Genomic DNA, 22,078 nt, shown 5'->3' on the forward strand with positions numbered 1-22,078 from the left:
GCCTGGCATTTGGGTTTATAAAACACGGTTGATAGTATTAAATACTAGAATATATAAAATTGGCTATTTTAAAAGAATAGAAGCTTCAGATATTACATGTATTTGTATGACTATATGAGTATATGAGTGAATTTTAAGTTATATCATGTCCTGGCATTCTAAGACAGCCCCTGTGTTATTCTCTGAAAATTAAAGTCCTTTTTTAGAGATGAAGGTAAACATTGAACTGTTCATCACAAGGTCAGTGGTTGAAACCCACCAGCCACTCTGTGGGAAAGAGATAAGGCTGTCTGATTCCATCGAGATTTATAGTCTCAGAACCCCTGGGGAGATTTGTTGGGCGTCAGAAGAGACCTGATGCCATGAGCTCAGTGTGGGGATTTTGTGAATGTAGCTCAGCTGATGTTGTCAGTCTCTATTTCTCTAGTAGTTTCAAGACATCGACTTTCCCAAATCTAGAGATTTCTGTGCACTTGGGCATTTTGTTTGAAAAGAAATGGCCGTGATACAGTAAGAACATGGAAAAGTCAAACCTCGGTGCTTTTTTAAGCCCAACTGAAGAACACATTCCTGCTGTAGGTCATCCCTCTGTTAGTTTCACAGCTACAAACAATAAAATTGAGTTGTCAGTGTTGTTTTTACTAAAAAGACATTACTTCTGTGGTTTTGCCCGTGGAAATCTTGTTCTTTACAAAAGACTGAAAACCAGAGTGTGGCTGGCTATTGTAAATTCTTCTGCCAGCAGTGGCTTGGTAATTAATCTCAAGATGGCAGGAGTTAGCTTTCGCGGGGAAAGCAGGCCATATTTGTGCAAGTGTTCAGTATGTGACTCATCCGTGTTCCTGTGCTGTTGGGTGACTTCCAGGTCTTTGCCAGAACTAACCTTAGACATCTGCATCAAATCAGACCTCCTTGGTTGAGATCCGAGTGTAGTCTTTCCCAAATACAGGCATCCTGTCTCTTCTGAAGCCCAAGCTTGAGAAGATCCCATGCAGACCCACCATGACTGGAGATGTCTCTCGAACAAAGAAGAGGATAGAATGCAGCTAGGTGTACAGTGAGCAGTTTATATTTCTCTTCAGTACGCCAAAGACTCAAATGCAAAATTTGGCATTCTTTTTAGGAGAGTTAGTAAAAGGGGCCGTGCCCTCCAGGTTGCAACACCCAGTAGAAACACTAGTACTTCCACCCCCCACTTCTCTAGGGTGCTCCAAACCACCCTTGTGCTCTGTCATCGCTTGTACAAAGGCAGAGGGAATTGCTTTTTGTCAGAAAACCTGCACACGTTCCACGTCTCGCTTTCAATATCATGACTATTGAGCACTACACTGCACTCCGGCTTTCAGATGCTCCGTCCTCCTAGCTTTGCTTTTCCTCAAATAGTAATGTTGGAGCGTTAACTGCCTTGTCTGTGTGTTTATGACTTTCGTTTTTCCTAGTTCCACCATTCTATTTCCAACATTTGGACCACATGGGGAGAAGACTGGACCACTATGAGAAGCCAGAGCTATCTTTAGGATCTTATGAATATGTTGCTACTTTGGATTACTGCCGAGTAAGTGTTCCCAGGACTTCCGTATTTATGCACGCCACATCCAAGTGGATGGTTTTTGCATGTTAGGAATCGACTCTTGCACTCGACTGCTGATGCCTGTTGCATGGAAAGCCCTGTGGCACGGTGCCTTGCAGACACAGAGGCAGCCTAACATTGTTAAGTTGCCAGTCACCGAAGTTACCATTTCCACAATCTACACAGTGGTACCAGAAATGGAAAACAATTGGCTTTTTATGCCCCTACCATAAACCTCAGAGCTGCACATGGTCTTGTACAAAGAATAATAAAGGGAACCTGGGTGTCTTCAACGGTTCATTGCTTAACTGCTGGAGAAAAGGTTGTCTTTGTGACCCACCCAGTGGTCTAGAGAGCTGTTTCCAAAAGGTCACTTGAAGACCCAGGAGCAGTTCTCCGCACTCGGGGGGTTGCAATGATTCAGAAGGGACCAGCCAGCAGATGGAATACATGGTGTTCTTAAAAAGATGTTCCACACAGTGCCATCCCACTCCCTTGTTCTATGGGGCTAGCAGTCCCATAAATTTCCCTTCAAAGGCAGAACCGGAACCAGCATGCTCAGCAGGACAGTTGACATCTCCCTATGGCCTTCTTCCCTAACGCAGTTGTCACCTCCCCTCAGCATCTCCCTTAGGCTAATAATTCCACAGCCCGAGTTGGGTTGAATGAATGAATTGGGAGCTGCGTTACTACTAACTGGTTACCTTCTCCACCGTCAACATGACACTATGATGGGCACCTTGCCCATCTTCAGGGATCTGTGTCTCTTGAGCTTCCTTTGGGATTTCGGTTTATAGGTGAAGCACCCTCTGTAGACTTGAACAAGCAGGCCATTCTGACTTTGCTTCCTTGCTTCCCTTCCAAAAATGAATGCCAACTAATACTCCATTCCTGGAAAGCTATCCCAGCTGTCTTCCTTAGATCTTAGTCCATGTAGTAGGAAGCCCACGCTCACGTGTCTTCTCCAAGAGGGCCGGCAGCGCCCAGTGGGGCCTGCGGCTGACCAGTTCTCAGTTATTTCACTGACTGTCTGTTACTCATTTGGATCTTAAATGCTGTAAGAGGGGGCCTGGATCCAAGTCTCCCTCTCCCAGGGAAGGGGCCACTGTGCTGGAGGGATTTCCTCTGCAACAGGAAATCACCCATGTTTCACTCGTCCTTTTACTCAGCAGATCTCCTGGCAAAGGTGAGATTCTCGCTGTGTCTGTTATGAGAATGTATCCTGATGGAAATGAAGTAATAACCCAGGATTACACTTAATCTAAACAGATTTCATGGATAACTTGGATTTTGACCACACATCACAGAGAACCTTTTTTTCCAGGCCAGAAAATTCTCCAATTGATTAGATTTCTATTTTTCGGTGAAATAGACCCACTGTGTTTAGTTTAGCTTTTGGCAGTTTTGCACCGCGTTACATGGGACTAATTAAGAAAGACAATGTGATGCTGTGTTATTTTTACAACTAAAGCTTGGACACATGATCTTGGGAAACGGAGGAACCTTTTTAGGACAGATGCTTTCTTTCAGGCAAAAAAGCATGTCTGAGTACCAACAGTCTGGGTCATGTACTTGTTCTTTGCTGCTGTTGACTGAAGGAAAATCATTAGGCAGATGGAAATGTTTGATACTCTAATTAAATGTAATAAAGGGATTGTAACTCGTGATGGAACATTTTTCTGCTGATCTCTGCAACCATAGTCTAAGTCTCACTCTGTTCTAAATGCCCAGCTCTCTGCCAGCAGGCTACGTTATCCTGATCTGAGGCTGTTTTAAGGAGAAACCTAGGCAGAGAGTCAAATCTGTGCCTGGGAACACAAGTCTTGGTATCTTCCAGCTCTGTTATCTGGAAATGTTCCAGATGTCTAACTGATGGGAAATCTCACCCAGCAGGCAAGGAAAAAATAAAATTAGTGTATTTCTGAAATGTATGCCAAGGAAGAAGAAGAATTAAAAATGCTGTAAATATCATCAAATATAATTATGATTCATATAATCTAAAATGTACATAATGTACAGTCATAAATTGGCTTAGGGATTTGGCTGATGAAAAGAGCTTATTTGATTTGTAATTTTTAGCACCATACAAAACTGGAAGGAAAATAATGAAATCATGCTTTCCTCTATTCATTTGAGGGAATTTTAAATTTCTTGGATGCCAACTACAAGTAATGCAATTAACATTTTGAAGCATTTCCTGTGTGCTGGGTGCGGTGCTAGGACTTCCTCTGAGTGATATCTTGTACTCTCAGATATGACCATTAATGGAGGCAGCTGAGGCTCAGACTAGAGCTTAGTACCGGCTTCTGGTCGTACAGCTAGAAAGTAGTAGAATGAGACTGAAAGCTCCATTTACATGACCAGAAAATAGCAGGGCTGTTGAGTTGACTCCAGATCATGGCCAACAGAGTGAGTGGGGGATGTGATGGATTAAGGAACCCAGTGATGATGCCGTGACCGTTCAGGCACAAGATGTCAGACGCCCATGTTCAGCCCAGCGCTGGGGTGAAATGTTATACTGGAGCATTGTGAAAGAGAAGTCAGTGACAGAAAGAGAAGCAGCCATCAGATCCGAATCCATATTTTCAAACCTTGGACCTAGGGTCTAGGAAGTTTGATAAGAGATAAAGACGTTAGAAGAGAATGTGACTTAGAAGAATGTATTAATTCTTATGTATGTACTTAGAAAGAAAGTCATGAACCCTGTAGAAATGGACAGGTTAGAGATACAGAAAACACACAGTGAGGAATCGGTAGTATTGAACTTAGGAGAAAATTAAAAAATGATAAGGCATCTACTGATTTGTTTCAGTATTCAGTTACACATCAACATAGGCTTTGACTATCAAATAAATTAGGTGTGAGAACTAGGAATGGTTTGCGATAAAAAGTAATCATACATTTAGTAGTAGGATATCTTCTTTTGGGGGCCCACCTGATTTTGGTAAATATGGCAAGATATTTTTAAGTCCTATGTTTCAAAATTTCAATCGAGTGATATTATAACCAGACTTGTAAAGGATGCAGAATAAATCATAAGCTAATCGGGGAATGTTGTCATATTTTATAGTCATATTAATTAAGATACAATTTTTAAAATAAAATGTTTGGTGACCATAATGCTAAACATGAAAAATATTTTTCACTCTTTATTCTCTGTGAGTCACTGAAGTTGTTTGCCTGTGACTGACTCTCTTTTGTAAATATTTTGTGAGACCCAAACTGAAGAATTGCATCCCGAGAGCTAGTTGAACATCAGCCAGTAGTGGGATGAATAGCTACAAAGCATTTTCATAGCAGCTGCTTTATATTGTAGTTATTACTATTAAAGAATGAACATTCCATTTTTTCCATAGACATAAGAAATTAGGGACGTTTCTAAGAATATGGTAAAATCTTAGAAAAGTTGACACATTTTAGCTTATATATTCTTTAAAACAGAATATATATGTGTATCTGTATATATGTGTGTATATGTATGTATATGTGTGTATATGTGTGTGTGTATATCTATACACACTTTATATATATATGTATATAAAGACATTTGAAAAGAACCAGGTCCAGTGTAGTAAAGCTTTGGGACCATTTTAAGAAACAGTTGTGCATATCCATCCAGACCTATTTCTTCCCAGGTGCAGTGTCGTAAACCTGGCTGGCCACAGTACCGCAGTGACCACCAGTTATGTGCAGGAACAAAGTCTTTGAAGCTTTCCCAGAATGAACCTAATTCAATAGTAGGACCCAGCTCTTACTCTGAAAAGGAATGAGTTCCTTTTATCATTTTTATAACATCATCAGACTGTGCACTAAAACATGATTTAATGCCACAGACGTTATATCCTAAATAACAAATGAAACATCTGTTGACCTTTGAGAGTGTGTTCTAGTGAGCGTTTTAATTCGATTATGAAATGAACATCATTTCTAATTATATCTCTACTTGTATTTTTTTTTCCTGTAGAAAAATAAGCCTCCCAACCCACCAGCCTTTATCTTCATGATTGATGTTTCGTATAGTAACATAAAGAACGGTCTTGTGAAACTCATATGTGAAGAGCTGAAGACTGTGCTGGAAAACCTTCCAAAGTAAGAGAGCTGCTGTTCTGTTTGTAAGCTAGACATGTCGATGAGCTGATACGTTGGCCGGGAGACCAGCCCCAAGAGACCCACGGGTACCTCTTACTATCGAGGGCTTTGAGCCATTATTTAAAAATCACATGCTACCCTTCTTCTGTGTCTTAAAAAAGCCAGAGCGACCTGTTGTAATCAAAGCAAAAGAAACAAACGGATACAAATAAAGCTATGATTTAGGGGGAGAAAAATTCTAAACACATCATCAATTGTTGAGAGAATCCCAACAGAGTGGTGGGAAGGACTTTAGAAGCCTGTTCTGAATTTTTCAAAACCTGGGTATGGGAGGGGGTTTGAGGGAGTGCCAAAAAACCGATGGCAGAGGCAGTTTTTTGTTTTGTTTTTTGTTTTTGGCAAATGCGCGTCTGCTCGTGCGCACTGTCAGACCCAGGGCAGCGAGCCTGCCTCCTCTTCATCCTTTAACAGCACAGGATACATCACTTGGCCTTCGTACTGCTGAGGTCAGTGCATGCAAGGAACGGTATTTTGGAAACCTAACTATTTTAGTTCTATTAGTGTTGATGTTTAGGAGAGGGAACTAGCACCTAGTGAAGGGCCTTACCCGCAGGGAGAATGGCTGTCTTTGTGGGAGGAAGACGTTTAAGAAAATAAAACAGGTGAAGAGATGTTGTCTGTCTCCTAGTGTCTATAACAGGCTCAGCATCTCCCACCCCTTTATTAGCTCCCTGGGCATAAGCATAAGCATTCTGTCTGTTCTGGGCAGGAGGAATGGTCAGCGGAGAAGGCATTCTTATATCTTCAGCCTTCATGGGTCCCCGAATCCTAGGGCTACCAGGCCTCTGTGTTCCTTCCACCTGTCACTGCTGCTTTGTTCAGAGAAGGTGCAGATGAATGAACTCAGGACCTCCCAGGAGTCACCTTGTTTGTATCTGTGACACTGCAGTCATAATATTCTCGAGCGTGGTGTGGAAAAGCCGTGGGGATGTTTAAAAAACACTGGGGTGATGTCAAACGGAATTCTTAAGTGACGAATGAGCAAGTTGGGGAGGGGAACGTAAGCCAGGCGCCTGCCTACCGTCTGCAGGATTGCTTGTGTGCCTGTCATGTCTCTTCCCTGACACTGCAGACACACTTAGAGAAGTCAGGGCTTTCCACCGCTCCTGCTGCCGCTTCGAAATGGAATTCTCTCCCGCAGGGCTTTCTTGATTCTGTCTCCTTTTCTTAGGGCTGCCCTAAAACAACCGAGTTTATTATCTCACCATACTGAAGGCCAGGGAGTCAGCAGGGCCCTGTTTTCTGACCGCTCTGACAGGAGGAGCCTTTCCGGTCTCTGTCAGCTTCCGGTAGTCGCTGGTGTTTCTTGGTTCTCACCGCAACACCAATCATCAGCACGGCCACCTTTCCTGTGTCTGTGTTTCCCCAGTCTCGCAAGGAGCCCCTCAGAGAGGACTAGTCCCCACACTGCTTCAGTATGAGCCGCTGACCCAGCCGATGCCAACGCCCCTATTGCCCAACAAAGTCACATTTGTAGGTACCCTGTCTTTTGAGAGGTCAAAATTTAATTCGTAAGCTTTTCCGAGTCGGAATTTGAAGATGAGGCCTTCTATGCCCATAAAGAGTGACAGTCCCAGAACATCCCGGGGCAGTTTTCCCCGGTCCTCTGGGATCGCTGTGAGTCAGCATCGACTCCGTGGCAGTGATTTTGTTTGTTTTGCGTATCAAAGGAAACTGATTCTGTTCTCTGCCCCCTTGGTTCAGATTATGCCAGCTTATTTTCACAGTCAGTTATTGCATGAACCCTTTGTTTCTTTACAACACCGTTACAACCTTACATACTTTCCTTAGGTGCCGTCATCACGTTTACCCTCCAGTTGGAGGAGCAGTGTGATTGTGGTAAAAGATGGGAGAGGGAATTATAAAGGATGTTGTTGTTGTTAGGTGCCATTGACTCAGATCCAACCCATAGCGACCCCACGCACAACAGAACGAACCCCTGCCTGGTCCTGCGCCGTCCTCACCCTAGTTCCTACGCCTGAGCCCATTGATGCAGCCACTGGGTCCGTCCATCTCCTGGGGGCCTTCCTCTTTTTCCAGCCCCTCCACTTGACCAAGCATGATGTCCTTCTCCAGGGACTGGTCTCTCCTGACAGTACGTCCAAAGTATGTAAGACAACGTCTTGCCATCTTGCCTCTGGCTTTACTTCTTCCAATACAGATCGGGTTGTCCTTTTAGCAGTCCGTGGTACTTTCAGTATTCCTCTCCCACACCGCAATTTGAATGTATCGATTCTTCCACGGTCTTCCCTGTTCATTGTCCAGCTTTCGCTTGCAAATGATGCAATGGAGAATACCATGGCTTGGATCAGGCTCACCTCAGTCCTCAAAGTAACATCCTTGCTCAAAAGAGTTCTAGTGCAGCTGATTTACCTAATGCAGTATGCCTTTTGATCTCTGACTGCTGCTTCCATGAGCACTGATTATGGATCCAAGCAAGGTAGAATCCTGGGCAACTTCAACTTTTTCTCCATTGATCATGGTGTGACCTATTTGTCCAGTTGTGAGGACTTGGGTCTTCCTTACTTGAGTTATAATCCATCCTGAAGGCTACAATTTTGGTCTTCATCAGCAAGTGTTTCAAGTCTTCCTCACCTTCAGCAAGCAAGGTTGTGTCAGCCACATGCCGCAAGTCGTTAATCAGCCTTCCTCCAATCCTGATGCTACACTCTTCTAGATACAATGCAGCTTCTCTGGTCATATGCTTGGCACAGAGAATTAAACAAGTGTGGTGAGAGGATACAACCCTGATGCATACCTTTCCTGATTTTAAACCATGCAGTATTCTCTTGTTTTGTTAGTACAACTGCCCTATGATCCACATGAGCACAATAAAATGTTCTAGAATTCGCATTCTTTTCAAGGCTATCCAGAGTTTGTTGTAATGAACACAGTCAAATGCCTTTGTTTAGTCAATAAAACACAATAAATGTCTTTCTGGTGGTCTCTGGTTGGAGTCAAGATCCATCTGAAATCAGCAATGATATCCCTCATTCCACATCCTCTTCTGAAACCAGCCTGAACTTCTGCCAGTTCCCTGTCAATGTACTGGTGGGCAACCATTGCCCACCAGTGTGTCATACTGCTGTGGCTTGTGTGTTGCTGTGACACTGGAAGCGATGTCACGAGTATTTCAAGTGGCAGCAGGGTCCCCACAGTGAACAGGTTTCAGCAGAGCTTCCACTCAGAACAAAGACGAAGGACTCTGCTCCCCACTTCAGAGGAAGACGCCACTGAGAACCCGTGCATAGCTTCAAAGCATTTTCAAATTAAATGGATACTGCTGGCTCTTACTGCCCATTTTTCAAATAGCTCAGTTTTTAATCATACTGAAAATACCTTTTTACCTTGTCACACAGTATATTTCCCCTGAGGTATATTTAGGAGCATGTCTGTCTGTAGATTTGGATGTTTCTTATGGTTAGAGTACCACGGTTGGGTTCACCTCCTGGAACCAAAGCAGATACCATGCGAGAGTGTTTTGAAGTGCAGCCTAAGTCTTGTCATTAAGCATTGGGACGTGTCCATTTCTTAGCTAGTCTTTTGAAAAAGAGAAGCCCTCGTTCTTCTCTACCTAACTTTGAATTTATATCTTTGGTCTTGCCAGGTTGCCTTTCGATCTGACTTCTCTGGAGCAGGAGAGAAGAGATTTGCAGAATTCCACCTGGTGTGCAGAGCAGGGTCTTGGGGGTTTTGTTTGGCTTTTAACACATGTTCTAAGCACTGGGTTTTGGAATATTCTGGTGCATCTCGTTGCTAGCATCCTCAGAGAGATTCTATCCGCTAGGATATGTCCTGACAGTTCACTCCGTGAAGATACTGGGGGCAGGCGTGTAAGGAATTGAAAAGAAGAAGGTACAACACAAGGTGTCGATCTTTAATAACGCTTCCGCGTTCCCTCCAAACCTGTGTAGTGTTCGTGTGAAGGAGTGGCTGGGACCCCGCTCTCTCCTCAGGCATGATTCCCGGAGGTGGGGGGGCACTGCTGCAGAAACACTGAAGGCCGTTCTTGGTGGCACAAACACTCTTTTTTAAGAGACTGTTCCCATGGAAACAAGCACTACTATTTTTCAGTAACATGAGATATTCCAGATGCAGCACTGTTTTGAAAACTGTTAGATTGTATGTGAACCCTATGAATCCCAGGATACTCCTTTCCCATCTCTTGAAAATGTCCAAATCCAGCATTCCAGGGATGTCTCGGTCTCTCTTTCCTTGGCGTCTTTTGCCCTCGTTGATGCCACATGAGTTGCTTAGAGGGAAGGAAAGTCCCTCGGGACCTCCTGGGTGGACCAGAAGGGTTGCTGGGTAATGAGAGTATGCCCCGAGCTCTGCTGGCAAGCTGGCCCACATGCAAAATAGACAGAGCCCTGATTGGTGGACTTGGCTGATTTCTGTGATGGAAGCACCCTCGTCCTCACTGCGTTGCCCCTCCAGGGTGGTGTCAATAAAACGGCACTGGAGAGAGGTGCGCACGATCACCTTATTCATTAATTTGGTCTATAACTTGCCATCCCCCAAACAGGGCTCTCCCATCAGAGTAACCATGACCAGGAAAGCTTTGATCTCCTACAAAGTTCCCTACAGAGAGGATGAGATAAAATCCTTCCACCTCTTAGCAGTTTATAGTCTCAGCCTCCTGGAGAGATCACTTAAAAGCATTATATGCTAAGAGCCAAACCAGAGTGCTTTCTGGGATTTCAGAAGAGGCAAGAACTTCTGGTAGACAGTCTCAGAGAAAGATTTGTGCTGGGTCCTCTTCCTAACGAGGTAGGAGAAAGGAGAAGGGGGAAGCGTGCAGGCAGTGGGATCACCCAGACATGGAGGGGGGTGTGTGTGAGAGAGCGAGAGAGATTACAAAGGATAATGACCCCTACTTCTGAAAATGTGGCATGAGACTTGAGGATATAAATGTTTACCAGGTGATTTTTGAAAGGGTGATGAGAGTCTATTTTAAGTGTCCTCTCTACCCAACCCCACATATGTCAAGTCCACAATGAAGGACCAATACCCTCAGATAGCAAAGGACCTCGAGAAGAAATAAAACAGAGTCCCAAGTCACTTAACCACCAGCCGCTCCTTAGGAGAAAAACGAGGCTCTCTACTCCCCTGGGGGGAGTGACGGCCTCAGTGACCTACAGGGCCAGCTCTCCCCGGCCCTGTGGGGTCACCGTGAGTCAGCTCAGACTCCATGGCGGTGAGTTTGGTGATGTGGCTTTGCCAGCTGTACGGGGTTGAACCCTCACGTTTGCAGTGGGTTGGGCCATTTGAACTTCAGAGACTTAACATCTGGATACCTCACTTTCTCTTGCACCCCACTAACTCTGACATGTGCAAAATTTAGAACCTGGAAAAACCAAGTTCTTTTGTTCAAATATATATATCTCCCCTGAGCAAAAAGAATAAATAAATTTTACTTTCCTGTCCTTTTTTGATTTCCACTCAACAACTGAATGTTATCTGACTGAAAGTTAGTAAGATCATCAATTATTTCTTTTGTGTGTGTGAAGAGAAAAAACTACAACTGTGTCATATACTCTGGCAAACATAGAAAATTAGTTCACTAATTTCAAATATACTTCGTATACACTGCATTGAAAATATTCTTGTGTTTATAGTCCTTTTAGGAAGATCAAGGACTTGTTTTGGAATCTTTCAGAAAAGAAAGAAAGGAAGGGAGGGTAGGAGGGAGGAAAAGGATACAATTCACTTTTTTGGTTATCATTTGGAGTTTTTCTGTTTTGGCTGCCTAGCTGTGACTGTCACAATGGTCACCAATAAGAATGATATCATCAATGAATAAATCCAGTTCCTATGTTTTTATAGTCTACAGTTGAGATGTTTTTTAAAGTATGCCATTCACAAAATCTAGCCCATTTTCTGTTGAAATGCTCGTGGGACATGTAAGAAAAACACTCGCACAGGTAGAGCAAGGTTGACCACAATAGCTGTCCTGTCAGCAAGCCACACAGGCCTTTCTCTTGCCTCACGTTCCATTGGTCCCTCTGGTCTCCTGGGGACAACCGAGGGAACTCACCCTAGTTTATGAAGAATGTGCGAGTAAGCCTGGCTTGCTCCGGGAAGAAACTTAAAATAAAGCCTTGTCATTTGCTATGGATTGAGGGTAAATACATTAGAAAGATATGCGTGAGTGGTGTCATTGTGTTTGTTTCCATTTTTGCATAGAACTTTAAGAATTCTTTTCCTTTCCCAACTTGTCTATTTTTTGTGATAGCAAAATAACCACGCCTCCACCCCCGTGGTCAGTGCCGTTGACATTTCGTAGCAGAAACGAAGACCAAACCTTTCAACATGATTTCCATAGGTTTAATGAAAGGCACCCTATTGAATGTCAAGTAGCAACTTCCCTCTCATTCTGAACTTTCCAAAAGAACTCAACCACTTTTTCCCCCCTCGTAGGGAAGAGCAAGAAGAAGCGTCGGCGATCCGAGTGGGTTTCATCACCTATAACAAAGTTCTCCATTTCTTTAATGTAAAGAGCAATTTGGCCCAGCCTCAGATGATGGTGGTGACCGACGTTGGAGAGGTCTTTGTTCCTTTGTTGGATGGTTTCCTCGTCAACTATCAAGAATCTCAATCTGTGATTCACAAGTAAATATTACGTCTTTATCATGTAATGGCCAATGAAATATCTGTTTTTATTTGCGGTGCATTTTGGATTCAGTCACAGGTGGTTTTGTCTTGTCAATGGCGAGGGCATTTTTAAAACCATAGCACCTGGTAGGTCTGTCTAGTTTTAGAAGTCCCTGGGTGGTGAAAAACGGTCCAGGTGCTGCTTGGCTGCTAGCCAAAATGGCGGACCCACTCAGAGGTACCTCAGAAGAAAGGCCTGGTGATATGCTTCCCCCAAATCCAGCCATTAAAATCCCCGTCAAACCCAATTATTCTCTGGTGCACCCCGGATCACTGTGAGCCAGAATTGATTGAACAGCAGCTGGCTCTTTTTAACACACAACTGGATCTCAGAGGAAGGAGTTTTATACTCAACCCTCAGCCCTAATCAACCATCTCTTTTTTGCTAGAAAGGTAATGCAGGAAAGGTATTTCCTGCTGTGATTCAGTTTATTCAGTAATGATGCTGTGATAGCTCAAGATACCAGCCACTCTTCCAAGACTTCATCGTCTAAGAGATCAGTAGTATAGCGAACAGAGGACTTTCTCCCAAGGGCGTGACTTTGAACATGTTCTAACCAAAGCCTCTCACACTGCCCTTTCCTGAGGAGGAAAACCCACCCATCGGTGTTGGACATCAAATAAATGCCGCATGTGTTCAGGCTTGAGAGTCAGTGATTTATTCCTTGAGTGTACTACAAACATGCTAACCAGTTAACCCTTTTGCCCACTAATTTCTCACAGTTTATTGGACCAGATTCCAGAGATGTTTGCGGAATCGAATGAAAACGAGACGGTCTTTGCTCCTGTCATCCAGGCTGGCATGGAAGCTCTGAAGGTGAGAGGCAGTCTGTCTCGCGGCTAGGACTCACTGCCATCGAGTCCCTGCAACCGCCGTCGGTTTCTGAGACGGTTGACGGGGACGAGAAAGCCCAGTCTTTCTCCCTGGGAGCTGCTGCTGGTTACCAGTTGCTGACTGTGCTGATCGCAGCCTAACGTAACCACTTCACCCGTGGCTATTAAAGCACCTTTAAAAACAAAGACAACCCCACTGCCATCTAGTCGCGGCTGACTCATAGTGATCCTGCAGGACAGGGTAGAACTGCCCCTGTGGGCCTCGGAGACTATAACTCTACCACAATAGAAAGTCCCGTCTTTCGCCCTTGCAGCAGGCTGGTGGTTTCGAACTGTTGACCTTGCGGTTAGCAGCCCAACCTGTAACCACTATGCCACCAGAGTTCCACTTTAAGAAGAGGGTTTTTAAAAAATGCAATTTTTAATCTATGCAGGGAAATGCACCCTGCAATAAACATTTCAGCATGTTGGTGGTTAAAGGTGCTTTCAAACTAACCCCACAAATTCATGGGAGGAAATGGCCCAGACCACCAGTTGCCCTCAGCGTTTACCTTCCATTATCATTAGCAGCTGAACGACTGATTTTGCCAAGGTTTCCAGCTCAGTTCCTCCCTTCAGCTTTTGGATGCACTTGACATGATTTACTTTAAAATGAGCTTTGTGATATCTGAACCACGAGATGTGAGGGGAAGATTCCCCAGCGTACCTTGGGAGTTTTCAAAGATGAAGTGTAAGGCCTCGTGATAACCTGTGGCAGAGACGTGAGTGCCACCCCAGGGCCCGGCTGAAGGCCAAAGGTCGGCGCCAGGATGGCCGGGTTTCCGGCTGAGAAGCTGAGCCTGAATGATTCTGTTCGTGTTCACAGTACTCGGAGGAAGGTAAAAGAGGGTAATCGGAGGAAGGCAAAACGATGTTCCTAATGATGACCTTTGCACCAGAATCAAACCACTTTGCCCTCGACAAGTCGTGCAGAAAATGAGTTTGACGTTTTTATTGAGGTTAATGTTAACTTACTTTGAAAGTGCAATTTAGTGATAACGATAGTAACAGAAAGCTGCAGTACTAGGGAGCTGCATTTATGAAGCACTTGCATGTAAATTACTGTCTAAACTCAGAACATGGTTCTGCTGAGGTGATTTTGCCTGGATTGTTTGTTTGTAAGGAGCCCTGGTGATGTAGTTGTTATGCACTGGATTGCTAACAGCCCGGTCAGCAGTTCAAGACCACCAGCCGGCTCCACAGGAGAAAGATGAGGCTTTCTACTCCCATAAAGAGTTATGATCTCAGAAACCCACAGGGTTAGTTCTGCCCTGTCCTATAGGGTCGAGGTGAGTCATCGGCATCGAATCGATGTCAGTGAGTTTCGGTTTTGGATTTGTTTGATGTGTAGTCTCATAGCACATCAAACACTACTATGGATGTTTCTCAAAAAATGTCACAGGACATAGGAAATTAAGCTATGTTTTAAAAATTAATCTACATCAGCAGTGGGGGAACCATGTCAGTAGGAAAGTCCGTGGAAGCCAATGGTGAACATTGATTGGGTTTCAGGGTGGGAAATCCCCTTTGATTCCTCACCTTGCTAAACACGAGTGTGGCTCCTGCAGTTCAGTTGGAAAGGGCTCTTGCTTCTGGTGCTGTTTTCCCTCCGGTAAGGGGCATAGAGACCCACGTGTAATTTCCCTGAGGCCCTGCTGCTCTTCCTGCTCAGATGCCAGGACTGGACTGATGCTGTGTGCATGCACTGCTAGTGTAAAGAAACCAAAAAACGATCGGCCGGGCCGGGATGGGAGGCTATTACTAAGCCAAAATGACATCAGTGCAGAACATAGGGAAGTGGATAGAGGAGTACAGCTTCCAGGGGTCCTCCGTGTGGCGTCCCAGCTGGACCTCCTAAAAGGGAACAGTACCGTAGCGTGGGCTTTCACATTGGCAGTCAGCAAGACGTCTATGGGCTGCTTGGAAGCTTTGAAAGAAGGAACATATGAAGCAGATCTGTGGGCATGCGTCCCACAGGTGAACATGGTGCTCATTGTGATGCGTTACCGGAAAGCCACTGACTGTGCGCTTCGTCACCACAGTGGTTCTCCAAGGTTGCTCCCGTGGTGCTGCGGGGCCTGCAGCCATCACGCTTCTGCACACTGCTGTTTGTGTCCCATGCACAGCATGCCTTTTTCGCGTGTTATTTTTTTGGGGTTCCATTCGCCTTGTTCTGTTCGAGTAATGTGTCATTGGATGGACCTTGAAGTCTGAAAGTGGGATGGAGCCAACATTAAGTGTCAGCAACTCAGAAATAAGTGAAGTTTGTAAATCTCAAAGGGAGTGACCAATATCATTCTTACAGAGAGGAATGAACTCGTTATAAAAGATTAAGAAATGTCTTTATAAAAAGTGCCTGTTGCCGCCGAATAGATTCCAGCTAAAGCAGGGAGCTGTGTGATTATGAAATGACACTTTGGAGCACAGTGTCAACATCAGTGACTACCCCCTGTCTGCTACGAAGCAGAGTAAACTTCTTGGCTCCCCCCATGGGCCCAGTCATCATATAGAGGCAGAACGGTGCTCTACTGCTTCAGAAGGATCATTAAGGCAACACCATGTAGTGTAACATACATGAACACTTGGATTATATGTTTTTCATACCATTAAGCCCCATGGGTTATTTTTATAAGCATACCGATTATACCAATTTTTTTTGCACATATTGCTGACTTCAATTTTATCCCCACCCCTTGTGATAAGCCTTCATCCGGATGCCTGTTGACCCAGAGATTTGGTTCCCAGTAGCAAACCCCTACCAGCCTTCCCTGGAGTTTCTAAAGCAGCTCCTCTCCCGGCAGGGTTCCTTCTCTGCTTTGCAAACTGCCTTTTCCAGCACAGGAAGAAATCACTGACTCTGTTTTGGAAATAGTTCTCGGGGGTCAGCTGGCCCCAGCCCAGGAGGTACATGAGTCTGCATATCCCAGGGTGCAGTAGCCATTCAAGTGGGCCAGGCCAACACCCCACAACCCCACACATTCTGCCATGTGGCTGGACAGCTGCCATGCTGGGGTAGTTGTGAAAGCTGTGGGTGCCCAGGGGCCCTGCACCCCCTTACTCAGACAAAGATGGATTTGACTGGCCGCCCAAGGCCCCATGAGGTGGAAGCAGTAAGCACACCCATTCTTCTGCCTCCTAGCTACCTATGAGTTCAGCACTGTTGGACCTGGATGCCCACGGGCATCGGCCTCTGCCCACCCTGGGACCAGCCCGAGCTCAGGTTGTTGCAGTCCTGCATACAGTCTTTCACCCGAACTCCTTCCCTTGGCCTGTCCAGTGGACGTACCTACCGTGATGCAGAGGGGCTACGAGCCACTGCACTGCGCCCAGGTCCAGCCACAAACTGCCCCAGCACACACACGCAGTTCCAGCTACTGGAGCACCACCAAACCCAGGCCTTACAGCCTTATTATAGAAATAGGATCAATAGGAACATTGGTCTGAATATTGAAAGATGGTGAAGGAGGTCCACGTTCACGTCTGGAAATATCACAAGCAATGCACAGTATATGCAAGATCATCTGCGTCAGGTTTTTTTTTGTATCTCTTCACCGGTTCCGTCCATTGTATGTGTGTACCCATTATTATTAGCTCCCTGTTAATCTCTAACCTCTCTTGCCATAATCCTAAGGACTATTAATCTAGTTACTGTCTCTATGAATGAAATCTCCTAGATTTCATATAAAGAAACTCATACAAAACAACAAAATAAAACACAGAAAAACCTCAAGAGAAAGCAGAATCTAGAACAAATTAAAAATGATTCAAAAGGAAAGACAAGTGGTAAAATGTTGAAATTTTCGCTAGCAGTCTCTACAATAATCTCCTGTCCAGTGCATTTTGTCTGCGGGCAGGGCTGTTCACACACCGTCTGAGAGCGTTCAGTGGAGGCTTAATGTCAATGGGGCTCTGCAAGAGGGTGTTCGGCTTTCACCGTCGTCATCCATCGCCGTCTGCACACCGGCGCTCAGAATTCAAGCTCACTTGATGCCTTTTTGACTTTTTTAAAAACCAAAAAGTACTTTGATAGTAATAAAAAGAATAGAAATGAAAAAGCACATTCATCAAGTTTTGAGATTTTTTAAAAACATGTTTAACATGCTATTGCCAATATTACTATTGATTTCACTCTGATTTGGTAGTTGAAGATGATGTCTTTTTTTTTTTTAATCATTTTATTAGGGGCTCATACAACTCTTATCACAATACATCAGTTGTGTAAAGCGCATTTGTACATTCACTGCCCTCATCATTCTCAAAACATTTCCTCTTCACTTAAGCCCCCGGCATTAGGTCATTTTTCCCCTCCCTCCCCGCTTCCCCCTCCCTCATGAGCCCGTGATAATTTGTAAATTATTATTTTGTCATTTCTTTCCCTGTCTGACGTCTCCATTCACCCACTTCTTTTAATGGCCAAAGTTGATAATATCTTCCATTTAAGTAATGGAGATATAGCCTTAGGCTTACTACCTGTACTTCTTTAACCAGCCTTGCCTGCTTCTTCTCAACGTTATATCCATCTGTGCTCTTCGATAGAAAGCTCATGTAACAGTAAAGTCCCAACACATACTCTCTCTGCCAACCGCAGCAGAGCTGAGGCAGGTCACAGGTTGCACACCTTCCCAGAGTGCATCTGTGGACTTTCCCAGGCGGTGTATTGGAAGACACTTACTGAGCAAGGCCAGGGCTGCCTGGGTGGAGCAAAGACGAAAGGCACCTTGGCAGACAGGCCTGGCGGCCTGCTTGTGAAAGGTCACGGCGTGAAGCCCTGTGGGGCAGTTCTGCTCTGCGCACACGATGGTGCTGTGCGTTGGAATCCGCTCGAGGTAAGCCAGGCAACCACCCCCTGGAACTCTCCCCGCTTAGGAGGGGTCTTCCGTTTAAACCCACCACCAGTTGCTCCGTGGCAGAGAGAGGGAGGCTGTCTGCTCCCAGAATTAACTTTAGGGCACTTAATTCACAGACAAGGAGCTTGCAGCACCTCCTACAGCTGGTTCAGGCATACCGGTGGGTCACTAGATCACTAGATCTAGCCCTGGCAATGGAAGCCCCACGCAGAGCAAAAGGAGACGTGAATCGAGGCGAGAGAAGAGAATGTGCCGTGAGATGGAGGAGCGTGCAAGCCCGCAGATCATTCCGAGAAAGTAAGGCACTTGTTGGACCACAGCTTCCAGTGCAAGCACTGTCAAGGGCGAGGGAATGCTGGAGGTGAACACGGAAAGGTAGATGCAGACAGTTCTGCCCTGGAAGGAGCCCTGGCGGACGGTGTTGCTCGTGAGCCTTGGACTGGTATCTACCAAGTCTGCGGCGGAAGCGCACCGGTGGCTCCGTGGTACAGAGATGGAGGCTGTGTGCTCCCAGGAAGATGTATATCCTCAGAAACCCTATGTTGGGCAGGAGTTGTAGGAGCCCTGGTGGTGTATTGGGAACACATTGGGCTGCTAACAGCAAGGTCAGCAGTTTGAAACCACTAGCTGCCCCGTGGGAGAAAGACGAGGCTTTCTACTCTTGTCAAGAGTTAGTCTCTCTTTTTACCCCCTCTTTTTACCCCTCCCTCTCCCACCCTCCCCACCCTTGTGAATCCTTGATCAATTATATATTATTATTTTGTATCTTACACTGTCTGTTGTCTCCCTTCACCCACATTTCTGTTATTCGTCCGTGTGTGTGTTGGGGTAGGGGTGGGGTGGCGGGAAGGAGGAACTTATACCAAGGGCTTAAGCAGAAAGAAAAATGTTTTGGCAACATGTACAAATATGCTGGATACAATGACTGTATGGAATGTTATAAAAGCTTTAAGAGCCTCCAATAAAATCATTTTTTACAAAGAGTGGCAGTCTCAGAAACTCCCAGGGGCAGTTCTACCCTGTCCTGTGAGGTCGCCATGAGTTGGCATTGACTCGATGGCATGAGTTTGGGTTTTTGTTGTTGTTGTGAGTTAGAATCAACTTGGTAGCAATGAATCTGGCTTTTTGTTTACTTTTCTTTAGGGGGACTCTAAGCTGTCTTTAATAGGCAGTGGGATCTGTGATACCCTTGTTCTCTGAGCCTCGGTTTTCCCACCCTTCAAATACAGATCATTTTACCTGCCTCTCAGGGTTAAGTAAGAAAGCCCAGAACTGCACGGAGCAGGGATTGTAGCCACTTGCCTCGGCCCTTCTTCGTCACCCGCGCTCATGCAGAGGAAGGCCTTGGAGCCTTATTCTCTAATAGGAAGCCTTCAGCGCTCTTGAGGAGAAGAGCCACAAGGTCAGGACCATAGGTCTCCAAACTTATTTGGCTTACTGCCCCCTGTACAGGGAAAAAAATTACCCAGGATGCCCCTGGCAATTAATAACTTTTATACTACAGCCCATAATCCAGGATGATAGCTGCTTTAGCCACCCTGTCTCCACCGTTCCAGCGCCCTCTAGCGGGTCGTATCATCCACTTTGGGGAAAACTGGATAATTTATATTTCAGAGTGCATCCTGGGGCCAGTGTTGAGGGTGGGTTCGAGAAAGGAGAGATTGGGAAGTTGGCTAATATAGTGACTCGCATTTAATTTTAGTCCACGTTGCTTGGTAGGCTATTTCTTGGTTCCATTGACAGGGTTTTAAATATGCTTAATGCTGAGCTGACTTTTGTGGGACCTGAAATCTCTGACTCTCAAAGGACCATCAGTGTTGTCCTGGTCACATGTTTTCCCCTTTGGGCATCATGCCTGCTAGCTAGTTCCGGTGTCTGCTGTTGTCTTAGCACAGTGACATTCTTGTGCATTCTTCCTTGAAACATGATTTTAAGTTTACTCAAGAGCTGCATTAAGAGCTCCAGTTTTGTCATCATCCTGGGAATTCTGTCACGTATGTTTCGTTTGTATAACAGGATTCACCCACCCTTCTATTTTGTAGGCTAAACCAGAATGCGGTTTGATGGTGACATGAATTTTAATTCTTCTCTAACGTATCATGATACACAGGCATATTAAAATACTGGATCTTTCATTTATAACACGCATACCTTGGGGCAAATTATCTTCACTAAGCCTTTCCACCTATAAAATGGAGAGAATAGTACCTGCCCACGGACACACAGGTTACTGTGAGGATGAAATGAGATGACTACAACACCTGGCTTCTGGAAGTTACTTACATTCTCATTTATTTCTTGATTCCCGTAAAACGAAGCCTTCCCACCCAAGTCATTGCTGTGATTTCTTAAAGGCCGCCGACTGCCCAGGGAAGCTGTTCATCTTCCACTCCTCCTTGCCGACTGCAGAAGCGCCGGGGAAGCTCAAAAACAGAGATGACAAAAAGCTGGTTAACACGGACAAAGAGAAGGTAGCGTATCCGGTTTCCCTCTGAGGGGCCCGTAGGTCAGGAATAGAGGCTGTAACCTTTGTGGAAGAAGGGAGAGAGGTAGGGAGAAGAAGCCATATCTCATTGTTAAATCCTGGACTCTGTAAATTGAATTACAGTATAATTTAAGAAATTTTATATTCCTTGGGAAATGAATGTTTTAACATCAGAATTAAAATAAGGCCCTGAGTGTTCTCCATGGGTGACCTGTGTCAGATTGTGGAGGCCGGAGGCAGGCACTCGAGGTTCCTGTTGCTCGAAATAGGCCTTTCTGGAAACCCTCAGACAATGGGAGATGGAAGAAAAGTCACAGAGGAGGACAGGGACCTGACCACATGACACCGCACGTCACTAACTCCCTGAATGTCATCGATTCTAGAAAGGCCGGGATAGCAATATCGGCTGCATTAGGGTTGTTTGGGGATTAAAGTAAATAGTCCCCATACATATATTTTACACAGCACAAGCCTACCATAGACTGAGGTAATGGTGACTACCGTAATCCATATATAACCCCTAACCCACTTCACGTTCCTGGAATTAATATATGCTTGTGTGTGTGAAAGAGAGGGGGCTTCAAAAATATGTTGAAACATTGAATTAGAATCTAATGGTTTGTTTTCCACAAACTTTTAAAAGCCCCCTTATATGTCTGAGTACAATGTTTTCATTATAATAATTCAATGGAAACTCAATCGAAAATCACATTTTAAACCAAAAGCGATTTTGTAATTTCCCGCACCTTTAAAAGAACCCTGTCCTTCAGGTTCTCTTCCAGCCCCAGAGCGGCGTCTACGAGGCCCTGGCCAAGGACTGCGTGGCTCACGGCTGTTCGGTGACACTCTTCCTCTTCCCCAGCCAGTACGTGGATGTGGCCTCCATGGGTCTCGTGCCTCAGCTCACCGGAGGGACCTTGTACAAATACAACAATTTCCAGGTAAAGGCAGCAGTTCGTTCGTTCTGGATAGTTTTCTTTCCAGCCGTTTTATTGGCAAGTGATTTACGTACGATAGAATTCAATAGTTCAATAATTCAGTCATACGAAGGAGAATTGTACAGTCACTCCCACATCAATTTTTTTTAGAACATTCCCCTCCCATGGTTTAGTCGCCTCCAGGATGAGTTATGCGATCACAATCCATACTAGTGCTCCCTGCCCCGTCCCATCTCCACCACTGACTCCTGAGACCCCCTTGCCCTCCCTGTCATCCACCCCCCATCCCTGTATTCCCTATAACCCCTTGTTTCAGTTATTCTCAGTGTGCAGCCTCTCCCCCTGTGCTGGTCCCATTTACCTTTGGAACTTAGCTCATAGGTTATGAAAGTTACACCCCCTTGTAGGTGGTTGACAAAAATGAACTGCGCAGGTGGGAAACTAGCCCTGGTGGTGTAGTGGTTATACATTGCACTGATAACCTCAAGGTCACCAGTTTGAAAGCGCCATCAGCATGGAAGGAGAAAGACTAGGCTTTCTACTCCCGTAAAGGTTTACAGTT

The 22,078-nt window shown here is 45.1% G+C and overlaps 1 protein-coding gene across 1 annotated transcript in view; it reads left to right on the forward strand.

Moving 5' to 3' along the window:
* The window catches only part of SEC24D (SEC24 homolog D, COPII coat complex component), a 116,266-nt gene that overhangs the window by 68,349 nt on the left and 25,839 nt on the right, over positions 1-22,078 (forward strand). Inside the window, exons 10-15 of the mRNA XM_004715952.3 lie at positions 1,440-1,555; positions 5,535-5,659; positions 12,140-12,331; positions 13,097-13,190; positions 20,448-20,564; positions 21,349-21,519. Coding sequence (XP_004716009.1) covers positions 1,440-1,555; positions 5,535-5,659; positions 12,140-12,331; positions 13,097-13,190; positions 20,448-20,564; positions 21,349-21,519 — 815 coding nt within the window. The remainder of the gene's footprint in view (positions 1-1,439; positions 1,556-5,534; positions 5,660-12,139; positions 12,332-13,096; positions 13,191-20,447; positions 20,565-21,348; positions 21,520-22,078) is intronic.

Source organism: Echinops telfairi, unplaced genomic scaffold (genome assembly GCF_000313985.2).
Source record: "Echinops telfairi isolate 266 unplaced genomic scaffold, ASM31398v2 ScPeMD7_5927;HRSCAF=6808, whole genome shotgun sequence".
Lineage (NCBI taxonomy): Eukaryota > Metazoa > Chordata > Mammalia > Afrosoricida > Tenrecidae > Echinops > Echinops telfairi.